This window comes from Opisthocomus hoazin, chromosome 5, assembly GCF_030867145.1.
Source record: "Opisthocomus hoazin isolate bOpiHoa1 chromosome 5, bOpiHoa1.hap1, whole genome shotgun sequence".
NCBI lineage: Eukaryota > Metazoa > Chordata > Aves > Opisthocomiformes > Opisthocomidae > Opisthocomus > Opisthocomus hoazin.
The window spans coordinates 54,521,576-54,546,803 of NC_134418.1; the positions used below are offsets into that span (position 1 = coordinate 54,521,576).

A 25,228-nucleotide genomic window follows, 5' to 3' on the forward strand; every position below is an offset into this window, starting at 1 on the left:
AGGAATGATATGTGCCATTTTCAGGATTTTATTTATATTTTTGTATATTTGTATATTTTATGTGCATTTATGTGTTTGTGTTTAATTATATTTGTGTTTATATTTGAACCTATGTTTTCGTATTTATGTTTGTATACTTATATTTACACATTTTGTATTTATATATTTACATTTATATGTTTATATTTAACTTTACTTAAGCAGTGTACATTTAAACATGCACTTGCAGCAAAAGAGTTCAGTAAAAAGATGTTCAATGCTCTCGACTACTTTATTGAAGACTCTGGTCATTAAATGTTATCTTTAGATTTAATTTTTGCCCTAGAGCCGTGAACTAACCCGAAATTGAAGAGAGACTCCTGAACATGCCCCTGAATGAAGAAAGCAGGCTTAGAAAGTGACCGTTTTTGGATAGAAATTTGTTTTCTCTAAAACCTGGTGCGCTAGATGTACTAGTTAAATGCAGTCGGTAGACTCTACTTCATAGCATAGCATTACTGAAATCAGGAGAAAGCTTGAGAAGTTCCCACTTTGAGGGTAACATAACTCAACTATTCCTTTTTCTTAAGTCTAACTGGCTACGTATCCAAGATGCTTCACAGTAAATCAGCTGTATAATCAACATTTCCTCATTAGTTGTACTGCAGAAGTAGGTCAGACACTCTGCAGTCACTCATTAAGCAAAATAAATGAAATGAGAATCTTAATGTTGCTTCTGTTTCATCTTAGCAGTCTCTAAAGTGTATGAATAAAAAGGTGGGACTCCATTTTTGATACTCAGGAAGAACACATTTACTCTCCAAGGCCTCTGTCCTGGCGACATTTACCCACAAGGATGAATTAATCACATAGCTTTCAAGATGGGCATGCATGTACGGATCAGAAACTAAGCCCTTTCTTCATTAAGGGTCTGATCATTTAATTGAGCAAGTGCAAGGAGCTCTGTTGGGGGGATACGTGCAGGAACACGAGTTACTGACAGGATTGCCCACTGCAGGACTGAAACCTGTGCTCTCCAGTGCCATATTAAGCTATTGTCAGATAGCAGATGATGGCTTAGATTAAGCCAAGCATCAGGCTTTATTGACCAGACCAAAGGTCAGGTAAATACTTACCCTAATGGGCAACATAGTTTAACATGCATTAGTGTATAAAATCACTGCAAACTTGTTTTAGCAGTCCTGATGTGGGAGTTTTACCCCTGACTTCTCTGGAAATAAGGTCACAGTAAGATAACAGAGAATTGGAGGATTAAACCTGCTAACATTTGCATGTCAGCCGGACCTTTAAATACTGCACTAGCTGACGTGTTAAAAATGATCGTCTCATTCACATTGGTTTTGACTACATTGTGAACACAGGCTTTTCTGCAATGGACTGCTCTTCCACTGCCTGAGATAATTAAGTCATGTTAATTTATGGTTTGCTTGAGTTTTATTTCTTTGTCTTCACAGTACTGGGACTGGTGCTGCCAATGTGGGCCATTGCTCTAATATCAGTCGGTGTCTCCTTAGTATTTGCCATCTTAGTCTGGATTTTTGTGTGCCCCTGGATGAAGAGAAAAATAGAAAGTAAGTAGTTGCTTGATGAAATGCAAGTGATATAGAATCATGGAAAATTTCATTTCAGGGCTGGAAGTGCCCTTGAGAGGTCACCTAGTCCAGTCCCCACCCACAGGCAGGATGTGCTTAAACTATTCCTTATGTATTTGTGTAACCTGCTCTTAAAAACCTGCAGTGGTAGAAATTCAAAACCTTGTTAGGCAATCCATTGTAGTGCTCACTTCTTCTGGAGTCTAGCAAAAATGGGAAAATAAATCCTGGAAGATAATCTGTTTTATATTTTATTAAGGAAACATTAAAGAGGAAAAATCTGGTAGAATTACTATCTTGAGGTGACTTAATTTAACTTTATAGTAAGTTAGGCTGATCACAGCTTTTAGCTCTACAGTGTTTTGCTTGTTTGCTTTGCTGCTCTCAACAAATGCAGTGTTTAAAACGCAGAGATAAGTTTCAGATTTCATTAATAAGTGAGCAGCTCGGTGTTTTATTTCAGTTACCTACCTTGGCAAATTTTACAGGAAGAAACAAAGTGCTCTAGAATTTTCTCAGATTAATTTAGTGAAGATAAGCATTAGAAATAAATAAAGAATGTGTATGAAACAGAGCCAGGTTATTGTATCCACGCTGATCTATGCCGTTGATGCAAACAGTGGAAACATAAGCAGCAAGACGGGTAGGGTGGGTTTAAAATTACAGTACTGTTATTTCCTTAGGCCAGTTAAAGAAAGATGCTACACTGTCAAGGATATCGGATGAAAGTCTTGATAAAATTCAAGATGAAGAAACACCAGTCTTTAAAGAGCTTCCTGGTGCCAAAGCATCTGACGAGAGCACAATTCCCCTCACTGGCTCAGTAACAGAAGCTGCTGGGGCATCAGATACTATTGCAAATGGAAACCATCCACGTGTACCGTATGGTAAGAAAGTAAGACAACACAGAGGGTTTATCTCCTCCCTGTTTCGATAGAGTTTCTTAACTGCAGGTAGGTCCTGTTGTAAATGGTAAGTTAGTGTCTGGGATTTCCAGCTTTAATCCCTCTTCAGCACTTGGTGGGAAAGATGCTCATTTACAAGTGACATTTTCTTGAGAGGACTTAAAAACAATTACATTTTGTTTGGCTGTATTTCAATTCTAGAAACAGCTGCAAACAAAAATTACTTTCTTTTTGCTTTACTTTGTATCCTTAATGGTGTTTCCATCGTTTTATGCAGTGGAAAAATACAGAGAACACAAATTGCTGATGTATGAAGGTTAAATTCAGCATAAAGATGATTAGCATACTGCCACAGGAGATGAAAAGATTTGGGCTTTAGTTGACAAACATAGGAGTGTTTGGAGCGTGTCCACTAGAAAAATCTCACGCATTGTTTTCTGAATGTATATTTATAAGAAGTAGGCTTGTGTGCATAAAGCTCTTTCTGTTCTCTCATGTGGTTTCATTGCACCCCCCTGCCCCACTTAGTGGTCTGCTGACTTTGATATCACTTTGCTAACATCTACACAGCCCTGTAATTTGGTTAATAAATGTCTAATATATTCGACTGATTCTTACAAAATCAAATAAGTCATGATGTGAAGCCCTTTGAGTGTGTGCTTCCAGTTTAAAAATAGCTAAAACCAATTCTGAATGTTGCGCAGTGGAAATCCGGGAAGCCAGGAAATGAAAAAGATAGTTTCTGCAGAAATACTGCCTTAGCTGTGACATATGCCCTACGGCATATGCTAATATTAAATGGGAATAAGTGTCATAATGTTTATAGAAATAAGATATACAAAATGTTGGAATAGCTGAGGAAATATTTCTGCAGAACGTGAACATTTTTCCTTTATCTTTTTTAAAATTATTTTTAAAATTTATGTAAATGTCTCTTAAGTGTAAGTACTTTTGAAAGGTGACCTCATATTCAGTATGAAATTACAGTAAACCACCTTTCCTGAAATCCTTTTTATGCCTATTCAATGTAGAGAAAACCTCAGAAGAAGTAGAGCTTATTTTACAAGACAGGAATTTTATAGAAATTACTTTTTCAAAGAACCTGAGGATTTAACCTTCAGGTATCATCTTTGAATAGCTGATCCCAAGTGACTTGCCGCAGGTCATACAGCATGTCTAGGGGAGACCCAGCACTGGAACAAAGCTCTTTTTGCACAGAAGATGAGAGAGTTTATTTTGCAGTGTATTGAATCTTGGTTTATTCACCGCATATATTGCAAATTGATCTTCTTTGTCCTGTACTCTCCGATGCTGCTGTTTTATTGTCTCGTGAAGTGGGAGAGAGTGGGCTTCTGTATTATATTTTGTAGAAATAAAAATGAATCTCTGCCTTTTTAGGAAGGGCATTTTCGATGACGCACACCTCTGTGAAATCACCTGTTTCTAACGGCACCTTCAGTTTCGATGGCCAGGTGAGGAGCGATGGCCACGTTTATCACACTGTGCACAAGGACTCAGGTTTATACAAAGACTTGCTCCACAAAATACACCTGGACAGGGCCACCGATGAGAGGCCCGCTCAAGAAAACAACTACAAACTGTTACGACGCAACAACAGTTATACTTGTTACACAGCTGCTATTTGTGGCATGCCTGTGCATTCCTCCTTTAAGGCAGCGGATACGTCAGCTCCGGAGGACAGTGAGAAGTTAGTGGGAGACACTGTCTCCTACTCCAAGAAGCGAGTTCGCTATGACAGCTACTCCAGCTATTGCAACGCAGTGGCTGAGGCAGAGATCGAGGCGGAGGAAGGTGGGGTGGAAATGAAGTTGGCCTCTGAACTTGCAGATCCTAACCGGCCCCCAGTTGATCCCGTGGAAGAGGATAAGGAAGAGAAGGACACGTCTCAGGTCCATCTACTTTTCCACTTCCTCCAGATCTTAACAGCCTGCTTTGGATCCTTTGCCCATGGAGGTAATGATGTCAGGTAAGAGGATGAGATCTCACAAACCAGCAATATTATGGTTTAAGTGCTTGGAGCAAGGTTTGCCAGCTTGGCCTGTCGGGAATTGTATTCATTTCTGCAGGCAGATGATCATCAGGGCTGTGTTTTACAAAGCTTATGACACTGATGTCCCTGGTGCTTTCCAGGAATTGAGCTGCTCAGTCTGCAGTTTATTTTCTTCTCAATGGTAGCACCTTTTTAATTCGCTGCTAAATAATTGTGCAGTAATTAGTTTAATTTTGGCAAGCTTTGGGGCACTGAGACTTCCCTGGGCAAGCCAACCACCGTAAAAGCCAACAGGCCAGTCCCAGCCCTACAGAGTTCACAGCCTATTTTAACTGCAAGGTCAGAGACCATCAGCAAATGAGAGGTTTAGACTATTTTTGTCATTAGATGAATTTAATCTCTTGTCACATTGTGAAAAGAGGTGTGTGAAGAATGCAGAGATCTATCCTGTGGATAGCTAGTCTGTCTAGCAGAGCAGAAGACTTCTTACTAGGCTTTTGGCTCCTCCACATGTTGCATAAAGATCTGCAGAGCTCAAAAGGCAGTGTGTTGTTGTAAAAATACTTGAGTAGAAACTAGCTAGTGGCATAGCTTTCTGTCCAGATTTCCATAAGAAAGCAAGCCTTGGCAATCCCTCTTCCACTGAAGACTGCTATCTTTTCATCTTCCTACTTCGTTCACTTCCCTTCTGTTCATTTTAGGTGCTGCTGTCAAGCTGCTTCTCTACTTTTTGTTTTTGCCCTCAGCCTTCAATCCCGTTGTTAAAATCCTGCTTTCCTCTGTGTTTGGTTTTAAGCTCCTCACTCATATATTTAGGGCAGCACCTCTGTTGTCCACATCTTTTTCTTTGGACTTGTCTCGTACATTTTCCTTCCGCATCCTGGAACTCACTGTCTTCCTGTGTATTCTATTTATTTTCTATCAGGCTGTTTGCTGACATTCCTTGGAGGGACAGGAGGAGAGAAGAGAGAAAAATTAAAAGCTAATATAAAAATTTAAAACCGCAAGTGGTTAAATGATTGACCTGTTTTAGAGCATATTTAAGTATGAGGCATACGATACAGACTGAACCATGATGCAGCTCAGCAACACTTTATGGAGCAGAAGTGCCCCATATAGTTTGGATAGCACTTTAGTGGGCAAAAAACCATGCAGAGGAGATCTCCCTTGTTTCATTGTTCGGGCTTTTCCCTTGGACCTGGAAGAGTTAAATTAGTATTTTGCTTTTGACTGCAGAACTAACTCATAATAAGGGTAGCTAGACCCAAATTTCTTCCAAGATGATACATTATAACATTGTAATGATGCCAGCCATCTTTGCTGTAGGAGCTGATGTCAGGGCTCCTGTTTAGGCTGACATCAGCAGGGATCCTGGCCGGTGCAGTTGTGTGTTAAAAGAAACAGGGAGTCATGGTAACTCCTTATTTGGGTGACTGTTTTGTTCAGACCATCCCCTCCTACCCCCCTGCTGCAGAGCTTATATGTGCTGTGTCAAGGATGCTGGAGCCCTTCCAGGGCTGGGACTCACTGAGACGAGCTGAGAGCCTTGTGACACCATCATGCACATGGGCTGAATGAAATCTAAAGAATTTTAAATCCCGACTAAATGTGTTGGGACAGAACTGCTGAAAAAATTGTTGTTGTTGAACTTAATTAGCGGCGCCAAGTGAGCAGGTCCTACTGGCTCAGCAGCCGCGCACAAAAGGAGCACGTCAGGTCATTGCAAGAGCAACAGGAGAATAAAAAGGGCAGGATGGAAAAAAAGACCTGGGCCAGGAGCGTGACACAAGGAGAACTGCCAGCTTCCTAAATGCTTGTTCAGAGCCAGCTTTCCAGAGAGGCCGGGAGGCTGGGTTTTGTTGGCTGGCAGGGATTATATGCACCTATGGTTGAGTTGGACTGAGCTTATGTTCTGTAAATATAGGCTGGTTCAGCAGGAATCGTGATGATCCAGAGCTCAGTGCTGCAGCCGCGGCAGCCTACCTGTATAAGTGCAGGCAGCGGGTTAGTCGCTGAAGCTGTAGGCTTTATGCTGCATTTCAAAGTCTGGAAGCATGTCCGAGTTAACTAGTTCCCAAAAACAAGGGCGGTTGGGCAGGCTATTTTGGAAATGGCTAGAGAGGACTTGCTAACCCCATAGCTATCTCCTGTGCTCAGCACAACGGCGACTGTGGCTGCTTTGCTGCTGGGTTGGGAATGAGCAAGCTATGAGCAAACGATGCATCGGCCCCACAGCCCATCCAAGCAAAGGGGAAGATGCTTTTGTTGACTCCAGCAGCCTCTGGAGCTTGTTACTCCTCAAATTCTTGCAATCAAAGCAGGATGACCCACGGGAAGCTGTAGGTTGGTGTGAGGTTTGCTGATTAAAATCTTTTGTTTATTGTGTGAACAAAAGCCTGAGCCTTGTGCTTCTACAGACCTGTCTGTGTGTGTGTTTAGTCTTATACAGATTCCTTCTCCTATAAATGGGTAGCCTCTTCTGTCCCTTCCTACCCCCCGCCTCAGGCCATCGTTCCTGCTGTCACAGTAGAAACCCTGGGGATGACAGAAGGAGCTGTGTGCCCTTGCTTGTGTGAGCAGGCATCTACGCTGGGCTCATGTATTTCAGCCGTGAAAGAAGGTGGTTTGTTATCTGGATGGTGGCAGGAGCCGTGATGCTCCTGCTGGACAGGGTGACCGCAGGCTGGGGTGCCGAGGTGCAGGCGGTACCTACGGAGGTTCAGCTGGTACGGGCTGTAGGGAGGAGAAACCTGCTTGCAGACATTTCACGGCTGTGCAGGCGATCTTAGTTTTGCTGAGCTCCTGCTGCAGAAATTATTTGAATGTGGCTGCTCTAATTAAATTTCACACAGAGAACTTCAGGACCACCCTTGTGTATTCATACTTAGATATTATAGGAAAAAGGGGTCATTTGTGACACACTTTTATTGCGCGATGATATACGCACTGTTTCAAAACTGTTCAATTATTGGAATTAGGATAAAACTCTCTCAATAATCTGTGATCTCTGGAGATTATGGCATTTTTGTTTCCTGTTGGTATATAGAGGCGTGTCTTTCTTGCACCCTTACTCAACTGGATGATGTCTCCAGGCGTGACTGCAGCATATTCAGAAATATCATCCCACTTATTTTCCTAGTGGAAAGCTCGTTTGTGAAATCCTGTTTTGGGAAGTAGTCAAATGACTGGGGATTTTGTAATTATATTTGCAATATTTGAAGCCTAATATAGATTTCTCAGATGGCTGTTTCGCTCGTCATTCAGTTTTAATCAGTGATAATGTATGTGTCAAGCTTATTTCACTCAACTACAAAAAGTGACTAAAACACGGTCTGCTTTTTCAGGTAGCAGAGAATCAAAGCATAGTCATCAAGTAGTCTGTAGATCGTGGATTATAACTCAAAGCTTATTCAGAATGTAGCATTCAAATACCTTTACATTTTCTTTTTGTGCAACTCACTGCTCCCCTCAGATAAGTAGTAGTGAGGTAATAGCAATGGTGCTAGATCATAAAATATTATGAGAAGCGTGATGAGATTTGGCTATGGAGCATTCAGTTGATGGCATCCTTCCACTACTAAAAGAAACCCCTTAATTTTTGCTAAAAAAAGAAAAAAAAAGTAAAAAAAAAGTTTGTAGTGCTTGTTCCTCCAGAGAAGGGCCTGGACTTGTGACCCAAAGGCACCTGAAAATCTCTGCTCGTGTGTGTGTGTGCATGGGAAACTGTAATTTCTAAGCCTGTCTCATGACAGCTGAACGGGGGCGATGGGGATTTTGTCGGTAATACTATCTGTCTCACAGAGGAGAGGAGAAGCCAACTCTATTTATAGTTCAAATTCACTGTCAAATGCTATCTTTCACAACAGCTTTATAAATAGTGCGGGACAGATTCTCAACTGGCACAAAAGAGCAGAAAAAGAGAAGTCATGCCAACTCACGTTAGTCAAGAGAGCTAGCGAAATCATCATGAGGGTCAGACAGCACTTCAGAAACACTCAGCAGCGCTTCGCTGATCCACCCTGACACGCGTCTGTGAGCACGGGCATTACTGTAGATGGCATTTCATCCCGTATCGTGCCTCCGGGGAAGGCAAACAGCCCCCGCGCGCTGCCCCTGCTGCCAAGCCCTGCGCACTGCGAGTGACAGGGCCGGCAGAGTGAAAAATACTGGACATGGAGAATACACGTCACGACCGGTAGACTCAAGAGTTAGGCTTCTTATGGCATAACGTTTCATAAATTCATCCTAAAATTAACTCGTAATGGCCATCCTCTTGTGCTCAATGGGAAAATGCATATTAGGTGTACAAGATCACAGTAATACCACAACAGGGGTAGCTTATCTTGGCTTTTAAACCCAATAGCTAAAAAATACGGTAACTCCCTCGAAAGCATTTCAGTTACATAGGAACCTAATGGCAATTACGTCTAGATAGAGGCGGAGAGGGGTTCAGAGCCCCCAGGTGACCATCTCAGGCTTTTTTCTTCTCCCTCTGAACTACCACAAATAAAACTTGGAGCTCCAGCACAAAGGAGAGTTAGTTAAGGCAAGTAAAAGAGCTGCGTGGGAGAGTAAGAGAAAATTCCTTCTTGAAAATAGACTTGTGAAATAAGTCTTAGCCAAATGCATGGAAGATTTGAGGTCTGCTTTCCTGCTAGTCATGTCTTGAGTCAAATGAGATAGAACCAGTAGGAAATACTATGAAAGCCACATCCTGATCTAGCCAGCGTCCTCGTGGTTCATCTGCTTAGTCACTCAGTTGTAGGAGACATCTGTTAACTGCAGAAGGTCTCAAAGCAAAGTCTCTTATCTAGCAACGCCTTTTTTTTGTGATGTGTTGTTTCTCTCTTACTTTCCTGTTGGGACTAGTTGTCTTTAACCGATGAGCTCTTCCTAGTCCCGAGGATGGTTGATTGCACATAATGGTGGTAATGTCTCAAAGCAGACGTATGCAGTACCAAGATCCTAGTCTTTGAAGTTCGTGAGTCAGACTCATTCATTGTGAGTTTCTGGCAGTTTTGTGGTGGGACAGGCCTGATGGCTTCTTCTGGAGCTGTTCTCCATTGGCATAGGAAGCATTGACACCACAAGACCTTGAGACTGGACCTACTGAAGAAATCCAGAAGCTGAAGGAGCCCTTCGAAGGGCGGTGACAGTGGTAGATCAGAGTCACCGTCTCTGTGCCACTGCCGTTTGCTGGCTGTTGGTAGCCACTTGCAGGTATTTGGGCTGGGAGACGCCATTGACCCTAGGAGCTGAACATTTCGGTCACATTGAACGTGATTTACAGGGAGAGGAGAAATGTCTCTCTGGTACAGATAACCAGTGATGCAGATACCCACAATCAAAAATGCAGTGAATTACCTTTTTGCCTTTCCAAGCATATATGGATACAGTGCTCCTCTGCTTTCTTTTCCTGCAGGGAAGGTATCAGAAGTGCTGCCTCTGTGGGCACCAGCGTCATCTCTTCCAGTCTGCTGGGCAGCATCAGCCACTCAGATTATCCGAGGCTGAGCAAAAGTCAGCAGAGTTTTGCCTTGCCTTCCGTTGCCACAAATAAGAAAATAACCTTTTCTTCGAGGATTAAGCTTAGTTGATTCACAGAGGTGTAGCATTTGCAAATAATTAAAACTGGATTTTGGTACAAAAGAGCATAGTTTGCTGCTGTAGTTTTTGAAGGTTTTTCTGTCTTCCCATTTACATTAGAACTGACAAATATCCATCCATAATCTCTTCAGAAGAGTTAGGAATCAGTGCCTCGGCTCGCTCCAAATGTACCTGTTATTTTCAACAGGGAGGCTGTCCCCAGGCCGTACAGCAGAATAAGAAGGGATGATCAGTCTTCCCTTTATTCATCTGATCAATGTTTTAGCTGCCTTTATCCATCCTTCTGCATCCATCAGTTGAATGTATAGTGAATTACCTTTCTTTTTCTATGCACAACAAGGCATTTAAATGTGCAAGTAATTTAACCCACACCTGAAAACACTGGCAAAGACGTTGCAGGTCAACTTAAAAATATTAGAAATGCTTTGATCAAGAATCTCTTTTGGCTTGAGGGTAAAATAATTCTTGCATTTAGGCACTGAGGATTTTTCATATATGGTCCTTTCACTCACACAAAACCTCAACAAATCAAATGCATACTCGGACACAGTATCAGACCAGAATTTTAAAGTATTTTTGCTAGTGGAAATCATTATTTAAAGTGTATTCATATCTTCACCATACTATCCAGTACCCATTGGATTTTATTATCCATGTTAGCTCGCTCATTTATTTCCAGCATCCTTCTCAAAATCCATAAGAATTGTTAATTCCTTTTTATATCAAAGAGCATTTTTAAATATTTTTGTTTGCCTTGCAGCTTGAATATTGTTGTGCATGTTTATAGGGGAAAATTCCTTCCTAGTTACTTTGCTCCCGGACTGCTTCTCAGAGGTCAGAGCTCAGTTTCTGAAGGACCAGGAGAAAGGAGGAGGGTCTTGTGTTGCTTAGATGCGCCAGGCTTTGCAGTGCTGAGGACCCTCGTCTCTTGGGATTAGCGTTCAGCCCCTAGCACCTTGTATCTGATAAAGATGGGATTTAAGTAAATTATTAACTGTCGGTTACAGTGGCCTGGTTTGCACAACATTTGATGTTAAAACTAGCCCTTACTCCATCTGTGTGTTTTGGAGCGAGACCAGGAACTAAATTTAGCTGGTCCTGGATGCAGGGCGAGCATAGCTGTCAGTCCTGCCTGTGGCACTCGCTGCGACCCGCTCCCCTTATCCATTTACAAAGAGGGGAGCTTCCCGTGGTTTTCAGACTTTTTGAATGACATTGGATAGGTTTGTTCTGCTCTTCTCATGATTATTTAGATGTAAATGCAGTGCTGCCTCACTTCTTATGCTTTTTTGGTTGTGGACAAATGCTGCTCAGCAGGCCAAGCAGCTACTTACTTTAGCAAATGAGCTGCAAAAAAAAGGGATGTTAAAATTCTTACGTGCTTTCTAGTATTTGTCCTGGTTTCAGCTGGTATAGAGTTAATTTTCCTCCCCATAGCTGCTGTGTTTTGGATTTCGTACAAGAAGAATGTTGATAATACTGATGTTTTTAGTTATTGCTATGCCATCAAGGACTTTTTTCAGTTTCCCATGTTCAGCTGATGAGCAGGTGTGCAGGAGCTGGGAGGGAGCACAGCCAGGCAGATAGCCAAGCTGGCCAAGGGAAATATTCCATACCATGGGCGTCATGCTCAGTTTATGAATGGGGGTTCGCCGGGGCGCAGGAGTTCTCCTTTTCTGAGAGTTCGAACTTTTCTGTGAGTTCAGTCTGTTTTCAGGAGTTTCGCGCAATTCACAAAATCTGCAAGTTCCGTGTTCCGCGATCGCTGCCCGGGGACTGGCTATGCAACTGGTCGTCGGGCAGTGAGGAAAAAAATTGTATTGTATATCATTTGGGTTGCATATTCACTATTGTTATTGTTAGTAATAGTAGTGTTTTCCTTTGTTGTTTTATTAAACTGTCTTTATCTCAGCCCACAAGTTTTACTTTTTGTCCATTCTCCTCCTCATCCTGCTGTGGGGGAAGGGGTGAGCGAGCGGCTGTCTGGTCCTAGTTGCTGGCTGCCTGGTTAAACCATGACAATATTTAAGCTTCTAAAGTAACTGGATACCAGCTTTCAAGTTTTTCTTCTAACTCTCATGTCTAGAAACTTTATGCTCTTTTAGAATAAACAGAGTTAGAAGAATAAACAGAATCAGAAGTCAGTCAGTCATCCAGGCACTGGAGACTCCAGCCACCAATATTGGGTGACCTGTATTAGGAGTGGGTACTCCAGTGTTGCTGACTTTCAGTGTTTTTCTAGATAGCAGCAGCAGGGTAGCAAAAAGGGCTTATGCCAGCTCTGCGTCACCGAGGAGTCCTCTCTGATCCAGTCCAACTAGCTCTACAACGCATATGAAGAGGACTAAGTCACATTCCTGTCTGCATTCTGATCATATCTCCAAGCGTTACAGGTTGTCAGACTAGATTATATTTGTATCTTCTTGTCTGCGATGATAATTTTGTTCATTAATTTCCCTCTTTGACAAAAAGAGCTAATTTAATACTTGAATTTTAAAGATGTAGAGCTCTTGAATTGTAAATTTTGAGATAATTTCAGCGCAGTACTGAGTGTACTGGGTTTTGTCCCAGAACAGACATAGTGAAGTATTACAAACTCTGACATCTCAGGAAACAATTTGTAAAAGACAAATTCCTTTCAGCATTCACTATAGTTAACAGCGATGAAGTGACAACTGAAAAAGCAACGTGATAAGAGTCTCCTGCTGCAGCCTTTCCAAGCGAGAAAGGGTGTTGCCTGTAGGGTCAAGTCAGAGCAGTGCTGCACGCACGATGAAGAAAAATCGCACAGAAAATAAGAGACTTCTTTCAAGGCAATTATGTGCATTTTTATAACTCAGGCAATGTTTTTCTGTTTCTCCAGCAATGCAATTGGTCCCCTTGTCGCACTCTGGCTTATCTATGAGCAAGGTGGTGTAATGCAAGAAGCATCGACTCCCGTCTGGCTGCTGTTTTATGGAGGAGTTGGGATCTGTGTGGGTCTCTGGGTCTGGGGTAGAAGAGTTATCCAGACCATGGGTAAAGACCTCACTCCAATCACACCATCAAGGTAGGTACACAGTTGTCATTATGATCATGTGAACTTTGTGTGTGAACCTAACTGAGAAATTGCTGCTCCAGTATTTTTTTTGTAATGCAGTTTGCTGCATTTGCTGTGCTTTGATTTTAATGATAAACTGGCTTTGACTTCTCTGTCTTTCTGAAAAATGAAAGAAAAAAAAAGAGGAAAAGGAGAGAAAGAAAGAATGAGAAAGAGAAAGGAAGAAAAGATAACTATGTGAATTAATAATGAATGTATTTTGAGGCGTAGAGGTCTCCATGAACAGTCTTCTGCTGATGTGGTAGCCAGTGCATTTGGAAATGGCAAGATTACAGTGGCTTTCCCAGCAGTGTGCTTCAGACTATTGAAACCATATGTATTCATTGCAGTAATTTTCATCCTTAATGCATACTCGACCTCTGCTGGTGCTTAACCAAATTACTAATTAGGCATGATTCACCGCAGCGTAGGGTAGTAACAGTCCCTGATGTGATGAGCTGCGCAGCCGGGTTGCTGCAGATGACTAGCCTGTGCCGTTCCCGTTATTCAGCCCTTCCTTATTCTCTTAACTTATTCCTGTGACAAAAATCAGTCGGAGATAAAACAGTCGAAAGAAGATACGGGTAAGACTTCGGCACGCTGCACGGTATCAGTCCGAGCTGATGCAAAGAGTGATTGTGAAGTGTTTTCTTATGCTTCCTGCAGTGGATTCACTATTGAGTTGGCTTCGGCGTTCACAGTTGTGGTAGCTTCCAATGTTGGACTTCCTGTCAGTACTACACACTGCAAGGTATGCCTTTGCCCAGCGACTGCAGTCACGGCAGTCTGGACTATTCATCATAAAACTGTGTCGCTCGAGCCAGGGATGATGGCACGGTGAGGGGAAAACAGCCGCTCGTGGAGGATGGTTAGGCGTAGGCGCGTCAGCGCGTCTTGGTCCTGCCAGTGACATTGGGAAATAATCAGGCTTCCAAAAAACACATCGGAGTTGTCACAGTGAAGTCACTGCAGTCAGGCACAGCGTGAACTCTGTAGCTGTGGTTAAAGAAAAACAGCACTTACAAAAACGTGACCTCAATTTTAAAGCAAATGATTACAAGGAAGAACCTGGTTTCCTCTGACAGTGCCATTTGAACCTGGTCGGGTAGCATTTCTCCCTTGTTCAGAGGCTGCGCACCATTCATCATTTATACTTCACTTTCTTGATAAGTGCATGGCATGGGATTTCCTGCATATAACTCTGTTACTACAGGTTTTCCATTTGTCCTTTTTTTTTTTATTTCTTCACAGTGGATTTTGCATTGAAGTAATGTGTGCGCTAACGGTACTTGTAGCCTCAAATGTGGGTATTCCAATAAGCTCCACCCATTGCAAGGTATTGGAGTTTGCAGTGATCGCATCAGTAAATCACATCACTAGGACAATCCATAACAAAATACGGGAGATACCGATTGCTGCAGATTGCCTTCACTATGCGATGCGCCGTGCAGACAGCGATCGCAAAATGAAGAGGACTGCTTTTAAAGCCAGTACGGCTAAGCAAAGTCAGCATTATAAGTAATTGCACAAAAGTCTGGAACATCTTTCACCCTTACGTGGTAGTATGAACTAATATAGACATATTAAAATAATGTAGACTCGTAGTTTGTGTGATCCCAGTTACACATATTTTAGAGCCACCTGTATGAAAAACACTGCTACATCATTAAGCTAATATTTTAACATCTTTCTTCTTTTGAACCAACTTGTCCTCACTTTTGTGCGTTATAATACAGAATCCGGCCCTTGTAATTAGTTTTTTGAACAAGGTTGTTGGCTTTTTTTAAAAACAAAAGACCAGTTTGAAGTACAGATATAGGCTGGGTAGTAAGCAGAATTTCTTTGTGTCATATGACATGCTGTGTGAGAAGACATTTGTATTGCTTGTAGGTAACAGGGAGCATGTGGACATTTACACTGCTGAAAGAACATAGTGGGAATTTGGAATTCTGTTCCCCCAGGAAATTCCCGAGTCAGATATCCCGTCTTTCGTTCCTTTGCTTCCCCATGGACTCCCAAGCTCTTGGATGCGCAGAGCTGTCTGTATCCATCACCTTCTGGCAGGGCGTGGGGAAGCCCCTCCAAAATCAGAGACCCAAGAGCAGCAAAGCCCCTCCACTTCGGGACATACCACCAAGCTCTGCAAGAGCCAGCCCCTGTAGGATTCACTGCTGCACCCTGGGGACTGGGGAGCCCTTCCAGCTCAGGCTGGGGCAGGCAGGTTTTCGGGGCTGACTGCTCCATGGCAGGGCAGGCGGGCTGGCAAGAAGCCGAGCATCTTTGCCTGTGACATTGACCTGGTTTCCAGTGAAAGAGTCAATGAAATTCACACATCCTGCGAAACGCCCCAAGTTGGTTCAATCAGCCTTTTTCTGGTGAAAACCATTTCTTCAGAAAGCCTTCCTCTATTGCAAAATCATTTCTTTCTTCTGCTGTAGAGCTCTTTGAGAAGCAGCCAAGACTGAGCTGCTCTGAAAGGAGGTTCAGATTTCCTGGCACTGGCCGAACTCTGGTTCCTCTGAATCAGGCAGGGAGGGGAAAAATGAAAACAAAGTGATCCACTTCTAAAAACGCTAGCCTGAAACCACCTCCCTTTAAGCTGATTGGTATATGAAATGCGTGCTGAAGAAGTTGCCAGGGAGAATAATACAGCTTTGATTATCCAAGTTGCATGCCTGATGCACCTCTAGCCAACTGTTGTAAAAGAGAAAATACATTTTGGTGCAGACAAATAGACTGAATTTAAAAGGAAAATGTCTTGGAAGCCATAAGCTAATGAGAGGGTGGCATTAGGAGGTATTCATTGAATCAATGCAGTTAAAAGCTTGGTCTTTTCTAACTGCAGAGCAAAATAATTATTTTTAAAGGATACTTCCATAAAAGCAGTTAATGTGGTTAGTCTGTGTCTGCTCTCTGTAGTTTGCTGTATCTCATTAGATGGATCATTCTTAGTGGGGAGATCCAATTCACAATAAGATTAGACTGTTCAAAGATGTCACATTAATATAACTGACTCTGTGTTTCGGCGAAATGAGATCCTGAGTTGAAAGAACCTAAGTGATCAACACAAGATAAAGCAAACACTTGTAAGAGATGTTTTCATTGTTTTCTTCGAGAGCCCTGTGAAGGAATAAAAGAACTATTGTATATCGTTTACTCCATGGGAAAATGCCTCTCTGAAAGTGCTCTCAGCCACTGAGACAGAAATGCCTTCTTAAAAAACAGCAGAAAAATTTCACCCTAGCAATTGAAAAGAAAATGGGTTCAAGATGACCTAGTCCTAAGCCTCTAGCATCAGGGAGTAGGAATTACTCTTTTCCCCAACATTTGCTCCACAGCAAAGTAGCGTTTGCTGAAGTGGGAGCCCTACCAAAGGGGTGTCAGTAAACTGAACATGAAGCAACTGGATGACTGATGGCAAAGAAGAAACAGTGTGAAACACCTTAGGTGGAGTGAGACCTTTTTGAGGTGAAACTATAGAGTATGATGAAAAATGGAGACCAGGTATGAAGGCAAGCTCTGGGACGCATTTTTCAGGTCTTGGAGCAGATGCAGTGGCAAACTGGGGATTAGTACTAGGAAGAAAAGCATTAGCTTCTGGGAAATATTCATCAAGCCCTCTCAGATCAGGAGTTGCATTCGGTCCTACATCAGAGGCTTTGGTCCACATGAGGTAGCCGCCACCCGATATGCCTGTCCTAAATCTACAGCCCAGCAGCTTTGCCACCCTCAGTGCCTGCTGAGAGCCTGAACTACACCTTCGTCCTTGCCACGAGTTAAAGGGGAGAGGACAGTCCCTCTGAAAGCCTCCAAGTCAGGAGGGCCTGAGGGAAAGACCTAACCTTTTGAGCCTCCAAGGGAATTTGTGAGTCTGAACACAGTAGCCCCGTTGCTCTGCCTGCACCCATTCACCCTCCCTGGGAATTTAGCACTGAAAAGCCGGTGCGGAGTGAATGCTTACCTTGCCTTTCTGCTGCCCAGGTAGGCGAGTGATCATACTGAATCTTACACATAATTGTGTTGTTAATTCTAAGATATGAGATGTAGAAATAAACAGGCCTTTCTCAGCTGTAACAGATTGAACGTGTTCACATTCGGATAAAATTTGAGCACAGGAGTTAAATGATTTTTGTGTGCAAAAGCGACTTTGCTGAGGTCATACTGTCAGCTCTGTTTTGCTATTATGATTTTGGGGTTTTGAAAAATATTTTCTGCGTTGCTATGATGGAATTATCACGTTCTCTGTGTTAGTGTGATATGCCATTGCACAGGATCAAGAGAGACAAAAGCATTTCTGTAATGCTTTAAGCAGAGCATACTGAAGGCAAACTGCACTGGTTTCAAACCAATCTCAAAGTAGATACCATCTGAAATCCTGCAGACGGTGTAGTGTCCCTACAACCAAGTTTTAGCTACTCTCCTAACCTCTAATCCATCAAAATCACTATTAATAAACTAAACTTTAATAATGTTTATAACAGATTACCAATGCCATCATTGCTGATACCTTTTAAATTTCAGGAAGGACTCGGAGATTATCGTACGTAGACTGCAGGCGCGCTCAATAAGCAATGCTTCTTGTTGCAAGCATGACAAACTGATGCTGAGGGCATGCAAAATGTAGATCAGAGCCTAACAGCTGAGCTGCTGAAAAACCAAGCGCTGTTTCCTTGGGTTAATGCTTTGATATAGTTCAGAAGTGTGAGGTTCCTTTTAGCTAGGCACCTCCTAAATACACTTACACCTCCTAAATACAGAACAGCATGTTGTCCACTCAGAGGATATTCAGATGAAATGTTACCCAACAGATTTCCTTATTGGATCAAGCTTTAGACCAAGACCTTTTCAATCCTAGAATATGAAGTTTAGTTTTTCCTTGTTCTGTCACAGGCACTTTTGAGTCTTATTTCCCTAGAGTGACAGGATCTCCCTCAAATAACTCTTTTCTCCAAAAAGAAATGTTAAACAGGAGATTGGAAGTCAAACAGGTGTTAACAAAAGATGCGGATTCAATATCCCCATCCTATCTCTCCCTGCTTCCCTGTCCTCCCAGCATTTATTGTTTTTCTGGCTCCGCACATGGGGAGCAGCCCATCGTCTAATCCATAGGCAGGGACTGATACTCCCATTAAGAAAACAAGCAGGGAAGAGGAGGCAGGGATGGCATTTCAAGGAGCAAAAGCCCAGCCATGTCTTGGAGTTTCCTTTCCTTCAAAACAGGATATTCCTTCCACATTTCATGCTGCTTTACCATGTGCTTTGAATAGACTTGCACTGATTTACACAGTTTTTGTTAACGGCATGGAGGGCCGCTTCCCGGGCAGAAAGAAAACTGCGTTTCTGAAGGTTATGCGTAATTTTTCACCGGAGATGTTTTTTTCAGTCCAGTTTCTTAAAAAATAATATGCTGGGTTTATACCTGAGCTTACTAACTGAAAACACATTTGAAGGAAGAAAAGGTAGCTTTGCTCATGCCACAGTGTGTTTTGTCTTCAAAAACACTGATCTACCCAGCCGCCCTAGTAGCAGTGCCTTTGAAGGATATTTTGGTGGTTTATCTGTTCCCCACCTGAAGCCAGACCTCTTGATGTCCATGCAGTTTGCATGCCCCATAGCATCAGGCTGATGTCTTTGTCCCCAGGGAGGATTTTAGCTCCGGATGCTTTGCTTGGCTGGCTGGTCCAGAGGGGTTGGTTTTCCTCGGAGGGCTTGGGCTGATGAGTTTGGTGGAGGGCAGCTGTACTGGGTCTGTCCTTGCGCTGTCTGTCTGCCCCTGCCAAGTTACCACTGCTGTTACAGGGTGGGCTCAGCTGCTTTTTTGGCTGTTGCTGTCCTGTTTATAGCCCGCAGTATTGAAATATATAGGTGCTGTTTGGAATCAGCCCTGTATGCCAGGCTATAAGCTGCAGAGGTTCAGCAGCTGCAAGGTGAACAGGTAGGACATCCCAAACCAGCAAGAGGACAGGCAGGTGGGACGGGACCCATACAAGCCATCCCGACCTGCCCCATGCCATACTCTCTGGAAGAGCCTTAAAAACAACTTGCCCGGTGTTTTCATGATTTCGACCGCAGTCTGGCCAGACTTCGTAGGCACTTGCCCTCCCCCCTACAGACCGAGTCAGGCGCTGGGCAGGTGGAGGGCTGCCTCGGTTGCCCTCCTGGCTGGTCCGGGAGCTAGCAGGGTGGAGAAGAACCCACAGATGTATTTATTCTCCTTTGGCTGACCCTGAGACCCATGAAAAACAGGAGATCATTCTAAAATAAAGGTTAAGGCACCCTGGAATTGTCACCCTCCTGCCACCACACCAGAACAGAGCCATCATCAGGGCTCCTTTATGTCAGAGCATTGCCTGGTATCAGCTGACTGGCATTGGTGTGGCCATGGGCATGTTACGGGCACTCAGACCTGCACTTCACATATTGTCTCCCTCTCTCTTGCCTGCGCTCCCAAGGTCGGCTCCGTGGTGGCCGTCGGCTGGATCCGCTCCAAGAAAGCCGTTGACTGGCGCCTGTTCCGCAACATCTTCCTGGCGTGGTTTGTGACTGTGCCGGTGGCCGGCTTGTTCAGCGCCGGGGTGATGGCGCTGCTGATGTACGGGATCTTGCCTTACGTCTGAAGAGCCTCCTCCGCTGGGAAAAGGGGAAACGGCCAAGCTGCTACCGAGGGGAGAAGCGTTCCCATGAAAGAGCCAGTTGGAGAGGATCCATCTTCCATATCTAACTTCTTATCTACTGTACATAACAATGTGTCATACTGGTGACATGGTGATGTGGTGCCATTTCTTATATATTAAAGAAATATATATGCATATAGTAGGTAACAATACCTAAGTTATATTATCAGTGGGGTGAAAATAATTGCCTAGGATTTAATATTTAGTAAAATTTGTACATAGTGTATCATTTTGGTGGCAATTTTTTAATCTTTTGAAGAAGCGTATGGATTAGGAAATGTTTCTTGTCCATTTGATACGAGAAGAAGTGAGGTACAGGACTACGTAACATGAATTTTTTTAAAGGTATTAAGATACTGGAACAAAATAGAATGTGCAGAAGTTCTTTTCATAAAATAACTGTTCATATCATGTTGATCTTTGTGTATCATAGCGTGATGGTTACGGCTGTGTAAATACTTACAAACAGTAACTTTTAAATGGTGCGTTTCCCTGATATATTTTGGATAAGAAAGTTTAGGAAGTACCAAAGAAGCAGGGGAATAGCTTATCGATATTATGTTGTTGTCTCCACGTGTGGGCATGTGTTGTGTTTCCCCACCTCTAATTCAACGTTGTTTTCACCAAGGTCCCGCCAGTCAGGCTGGGATAGTACTGTTCATGTCTTAATGTAACTTTAAAAAAAAAAAAGCACACAAAAAAGTTACTTCTCGTTACTTAGTAGGTAGACCACGGCTCTCCACATTAGCTGATAGTAGACTGACTTCATTCTGTGGGTTGAAGTATCTTACTGCTCACCTTCAACTTTTCCCCTTCAAGTCCGAGCTCCCGGATGCCCTGCTGTCAGTTCCGGCAGGAGAACGGACCATCAGTCGCCCCTTGTTCTGTCCATCCAGCCACAGCCACACACTCTCGGGTGCAGCAGCAGGACCGCGGGGTGCACGGCACCCCCACGTGCAGAAGCGAAGGGCAGCAGCGGATAGGAAACGGGCTTAGCCCGGGTTTTGTGGTTGAAGGTATGGGCGCCTGTGGGAGGGCTGACCCGCACAGGGGCTGGCGTGAGGAGCATGGTGAGGACGCAAGAAGATGCTGGGTCCCCCCCAGCGAGTCCTGTCCCATGCCACAGCCCACCAGCCGCCCGCCGTGCTGCCGGCCCCGAGGAGGGGACGGGAGCCTGGCCCTGCGTGGGTAGAGGCTGCGTGGTAACCAGCATTTGGGGTAAGACTGCTTCGTGGCAGCTCAGGGGGAGATGGCTAGCTTACATCCCCTGCACGCCTTTGGAAAGCACATCTGGGTGAAGGTTACTGTTATGTGGGTGGGAGGCAAAGGGCAAGGGGTGCCCAAAGGAGGTTGGGAATCTATTACTGTTTAAATGCTGCTAAAATTTTGATAAAATGTTCTTGGTACTCCATTGTGACTTTTCCATTGGTCATTCATACTAAATTTATAATAAAAAGATAAACAGCCCCTATCACTGTTTGCCTCTTGGGTTTTGTGAACGTTACTCAGCCATGCCAGCTGTAATGGGAAGACTCCGCGGGCAGCTAGAACCTTCTCCTTGGCATCCACTGTCTGTTGTTCTTTGTCTGCCGGGGTCGGTGGGGATGAAACTGCTCTCTATGCGGCACTGACGAAACCTCCATTTTCTTCCTGCCCCAGCCCTCGCCCTGCCCGGGGCTTGGCTCGCGGGCATCTCCCCAGCGAAGTTCGGGAGCTTCACCGGGCTCTCGCTGGCTCCAACTGCCTCCTCCCAACCCTAATCCTCCCTTCTGGGGCTCTGTAAGCACCCCCCATCGCTGCAGCACCATGGAGCTCGTTTCCAACGCCTCTGAGCCCCTAAGAGCCGTGGTATACATAGCACTGGCAAACAAGTGGGACCGATGAGCAGTGGCTGAGTGCCCAGAGCAGCCAGTAAACACGTGAAGGCAGTTTGGGACCTGTGGAAAAGGGTGGAAGGACTCACTCTGTCTTCACACTTGCACAAACAAACGCCTGCCCAGTGGCCCAGCAGCTTGCCGCCTTGTGTTATCCGCAGAGACAAACCAGACTTCTCTTACCGCACCGGCAGGGACCCAGCTGCAGCCCTGCCAGGCAGAGGCAGCACACAGAGGGCTGTGCCAGCTCCGAGGGGTGTGTGATGATCCCCCAGCACACGGTGCTGGGCTTCTGTCGACGCACACATTCATGAATAAAACTGTTATGAGGGAAATAGCCAGCAAGGAAGCATCTCCAAAATATTGCTGCCCCAAATACAATAACCTTTAATCTGTAGGGAGATGGGAAACCCAACTTGACTTTCTCCATGCCACAGAGGTGTCCTTTGCCACCCCAGGAAAGCAGAATCACCCCAGGGAAGCACAGCTGGCGGAATGCCCTGCAAATACAGGCACGGCGAAAATGTCCTTCCCTCAGGCAGCAATCAGAATAGGTACAGGTCTATTTTCAGAGCAAGAAGTGGTGGGGTTTTTGCATTTTTGCAGCAGTGTGGAGGGTCAGTGGGGCATGAGAACCGAGCCTCATTTAGCCAAGACCCATTTAGCAAGCAGATGCTGATGGACCTTGACAGAGACATTGGGATGCTTTGCACCTCGCAGGACTGCCCCAGCCCCTGAACTCAGTGCTGTGGCAGAGGATTTCCCACCGCAGTTCATGGCCAACAGGTCTACAGCCCTGCCAGGGCACAGGACTTCATGGTGGCCATCAGGCAGACCTTGCTGCGTGCTGGGGAGGAGCGTGCGAAGGCTGCTGGGGCCTGGATGTTCACCTTTCAGGAAAGATGAGGGCAAGAAACAGAGAAATTGTCCGATCAGCCAGGGATAGGTTAGGAAAGCTAAAGCCCTGGTAGAATTAAATCTGGCCAGGGACATTAAGGGCACAAAGAAAAGCTTCTATAGTTATGGCAGTGATAAAGAGAAGACTAGGGAAAACATGGGCCCTCTCCAGAAGGAAATGAGAGACCTGGTTACCTGGGATATGGAGACGGTTGAGGTGCTCAGAGACTTTTTTGCCTCAGTCTTCACTGGCAGGTGCTTCAGCCACATCGCCAAAGTCACAGATGGCACCGGCAGAGACAGGGAGAATGAAGAACCAACCACTGTAGGAGAAAATCAGGTTCGAGACTATCTAAGGAACCTGAAGGTGCACAAGTGCATGGGACCTGATAAGGTGTACCCATGGGTCCTGAGGGAACTGGCAGATGAAGTTGCTAAGCCAATATCCATCACATTTGAGAAGTAATGGCAGCCCAGTGAAGTTCCCAGTGACTGGAAAAGGTGAAATATAACACCCATTTTTAAAAAGGGAAAAAAGGAAGACCCAGGGAACTACAGGCCAATCAGTCTCACCTCTGTGCCCAGCAAGATCAGGGAGCAGATCCTCCTGGAAACTATGCTAAGGCGCATAGAAAATAAGGATGTGATTAGTAACAGCCAACATGGCTTCACTAAGGGCAAATTGTGCCTGACAAATGTGGTGGCCTTCTACGAAGGGTTTATTGTGTTGATGGATAAGGGAAGAGCAACAGACGTCATCTACCTGGACGTGGCCAGCAGGGTGAGGGAGGTGATTCTGCCCCTCTACTCTGCTCTGGTGCAACCCCACCTGGAGTCCCATGTCCGGCTCTGGAGCCCTCAGCACAGGAAAGACATGGACCTGTTGAAGCAGGTCCAGAGGAGGGCCACAAAGATGATCAGAGGGCTGGAACACTTCTCCTATGAGGAAAGGCTGAGAGAGTTGGGGTTGTTCAGCCTGGAGAAGAGAAGGCTCTGGGGAGACCTTATTGGAGCCTTCCAGTACCTGAAGGGGGCCTGTAAGAAAGCTGGAGAGGGACCTTTTACAAGGGCATGCAGTGATAGGACATGGGGTAATGGCTTTAAACTGAAAGAGGGTAGTAGATTTAGACTAGATATAGGAGAAATTCTTTATGATGAGTGTGGTGAGGCACTGGAACAGGTTGCCCAGAGAAGCCATGGATGCCCCCTCCCTGGAAGTGTTCAAGCCCAGGTTGGACTGAGCTTTGCGCAACCTGGTCTAGTGGAAGTTGTCCCTGTCCATGGCAGGGGGATTGGAACTAGATCATATTTAAGGTCCCTTCCAACCCAAACCACTCTGTGATTCTATAACTGAGGAAATGCAGTCCAAATTTCAGAAGATGAAGTGTCTACTGCAGCTCATGGACCAGTGGTAAAATTCTTGACTCAAATCAGCCTGAGAAGGAGAGTCAGCTGGCAGAGTGTGAAGGTGCTAATAGACTCTAATTACCCTCATCAACCTCTCCTGGTGCCTCCGGCCTCCACTCCATATGCTTGCCACATTTCCTAGCTTGCCCTGGGACTTGCTTCATCCTTGTGTGTTTGTCTGATGGTCACTGGGCTGTTGCTGGGACTTGTTACTGCCACCAACTCTGCTCTGCTTGTGCTGCTTGGCAGTGTGCCCCACACTGGTGAATTGCTGTGGTGTGGCAACCTGTGCATCCTGGTTTGCCCTTCTCAAGGGAGCAGCCCTGTTCTTCCAGTGCCCTGCCACTGGCCTCCTGCCTCTGAGGTACGTGCCCTGTGTGCTAGTGACTGGTCAGGGGGGCTGCCCATGCCCCAGGTACCAAGGCTTGTTCTGGTGTTGGTAACTTAATGCTTCTTGCAGGATCCTGTGTGGTGTGAGAGCCCAGAAAATACAGCTGGGGAGCGTGCGGGGCAGGGCAGCATGAAGGCACAGGGCCCTTAGTTTGTCTGCAGCAGAGAGATTGGAGTTGCTTTTTGAGACCCCGAACTTGGGGACCTGGGCGCCCCTGGACTGCAAGATGATGTTGAAAAAGACTTGGACAGATACATATTTTTGGAGAGCAGAAGACTGTTTGATTGAGGGTCTTGTGCAGTTTATGTGCTGCTACTTCTCCAGGGAAGGCAGCTGATGAGAACACGGTTTTTTGAAAGGTTTAAGGACCTCTGGGTTTGTGTTCTTCCTTTTGTTGAGCTTGCTTTAGTGACGCTAATGAGATGGCCTGATGGATCTAATGGAACACTGATTCCATCTCCTGGTTGCCAAAAGGAGTCTTAATTTGACTAAGATTTTATTGCCACTGTGGAGCTTTGTAAGCCACCACTTTCTCAGCAGTAAAGCAGAATGGAAAGGAATTATAAAGAACAAACATACGAACTGTGCTTTTCCCAGGTGAAGTTGTACAAATAACTAAGTATCACACAGCCTAATTTCTGGTATCTTAGCTTCTAGCAGAAAAATTTATTTCTGTTGCACTGAATTAAGTTACATTTTCATGCTGATTGACACAAGCAGACTTTGCTTCTACTTGTCTTGCAAAAGTAACCATTATCTGACTTTAGTTCTTGAAACTAGGCTGCTGAACT

At 44.6% G+C, this 25,228-nt stretch overlaps 1 protein-coding gene across 7 annotated transcripts in view; it reads left to right on the top strand.

Annotated features, from left to right (window-relative positions):
* SLC20A2 (solute carrier family 20 member 2) overlaps window positions 1-21,339 on the top strand; it is a 55,945-nt gene extending 34,606 nt beyond the window's left edge. For all 7 annotated transcript variants that reach the window (XM_075421329.1, XM_075421326.1, XM_075421324.1 and 4 more), the window contains 6 exons: window positions 1,455-1,571; window positions 2,276-2,479; window positions 3,896-4,484; window positions 12,979-13,164; window positions 13,861-13,945; window positions 19,647-21,339. In XM_075421329.1, the coding sequence (XP_075277444.1) occupies window positions 1,455-1,571; window positions 2,276-2,479; window positions 3,896-4,484; window positions 12,979-13,164; window positions 13,861-13,945; window positions 19,647-19,811 (1,346 nt within the window). In that variant the 3' untranslated portion in view covers window positions 19,812-21,339. The remainder of the gene's footprint in view (window positions 1-1,454; window positions 1,572-2,275; window positions 2,480-3,895; window positions 4,485-12,978; window positions 13,165-13,860; window positions 13,946-19,646) is intronic.
* The last annotated feature ends 3,889 nt before the right edge of the window (window positions 21,340-25,228 follow it).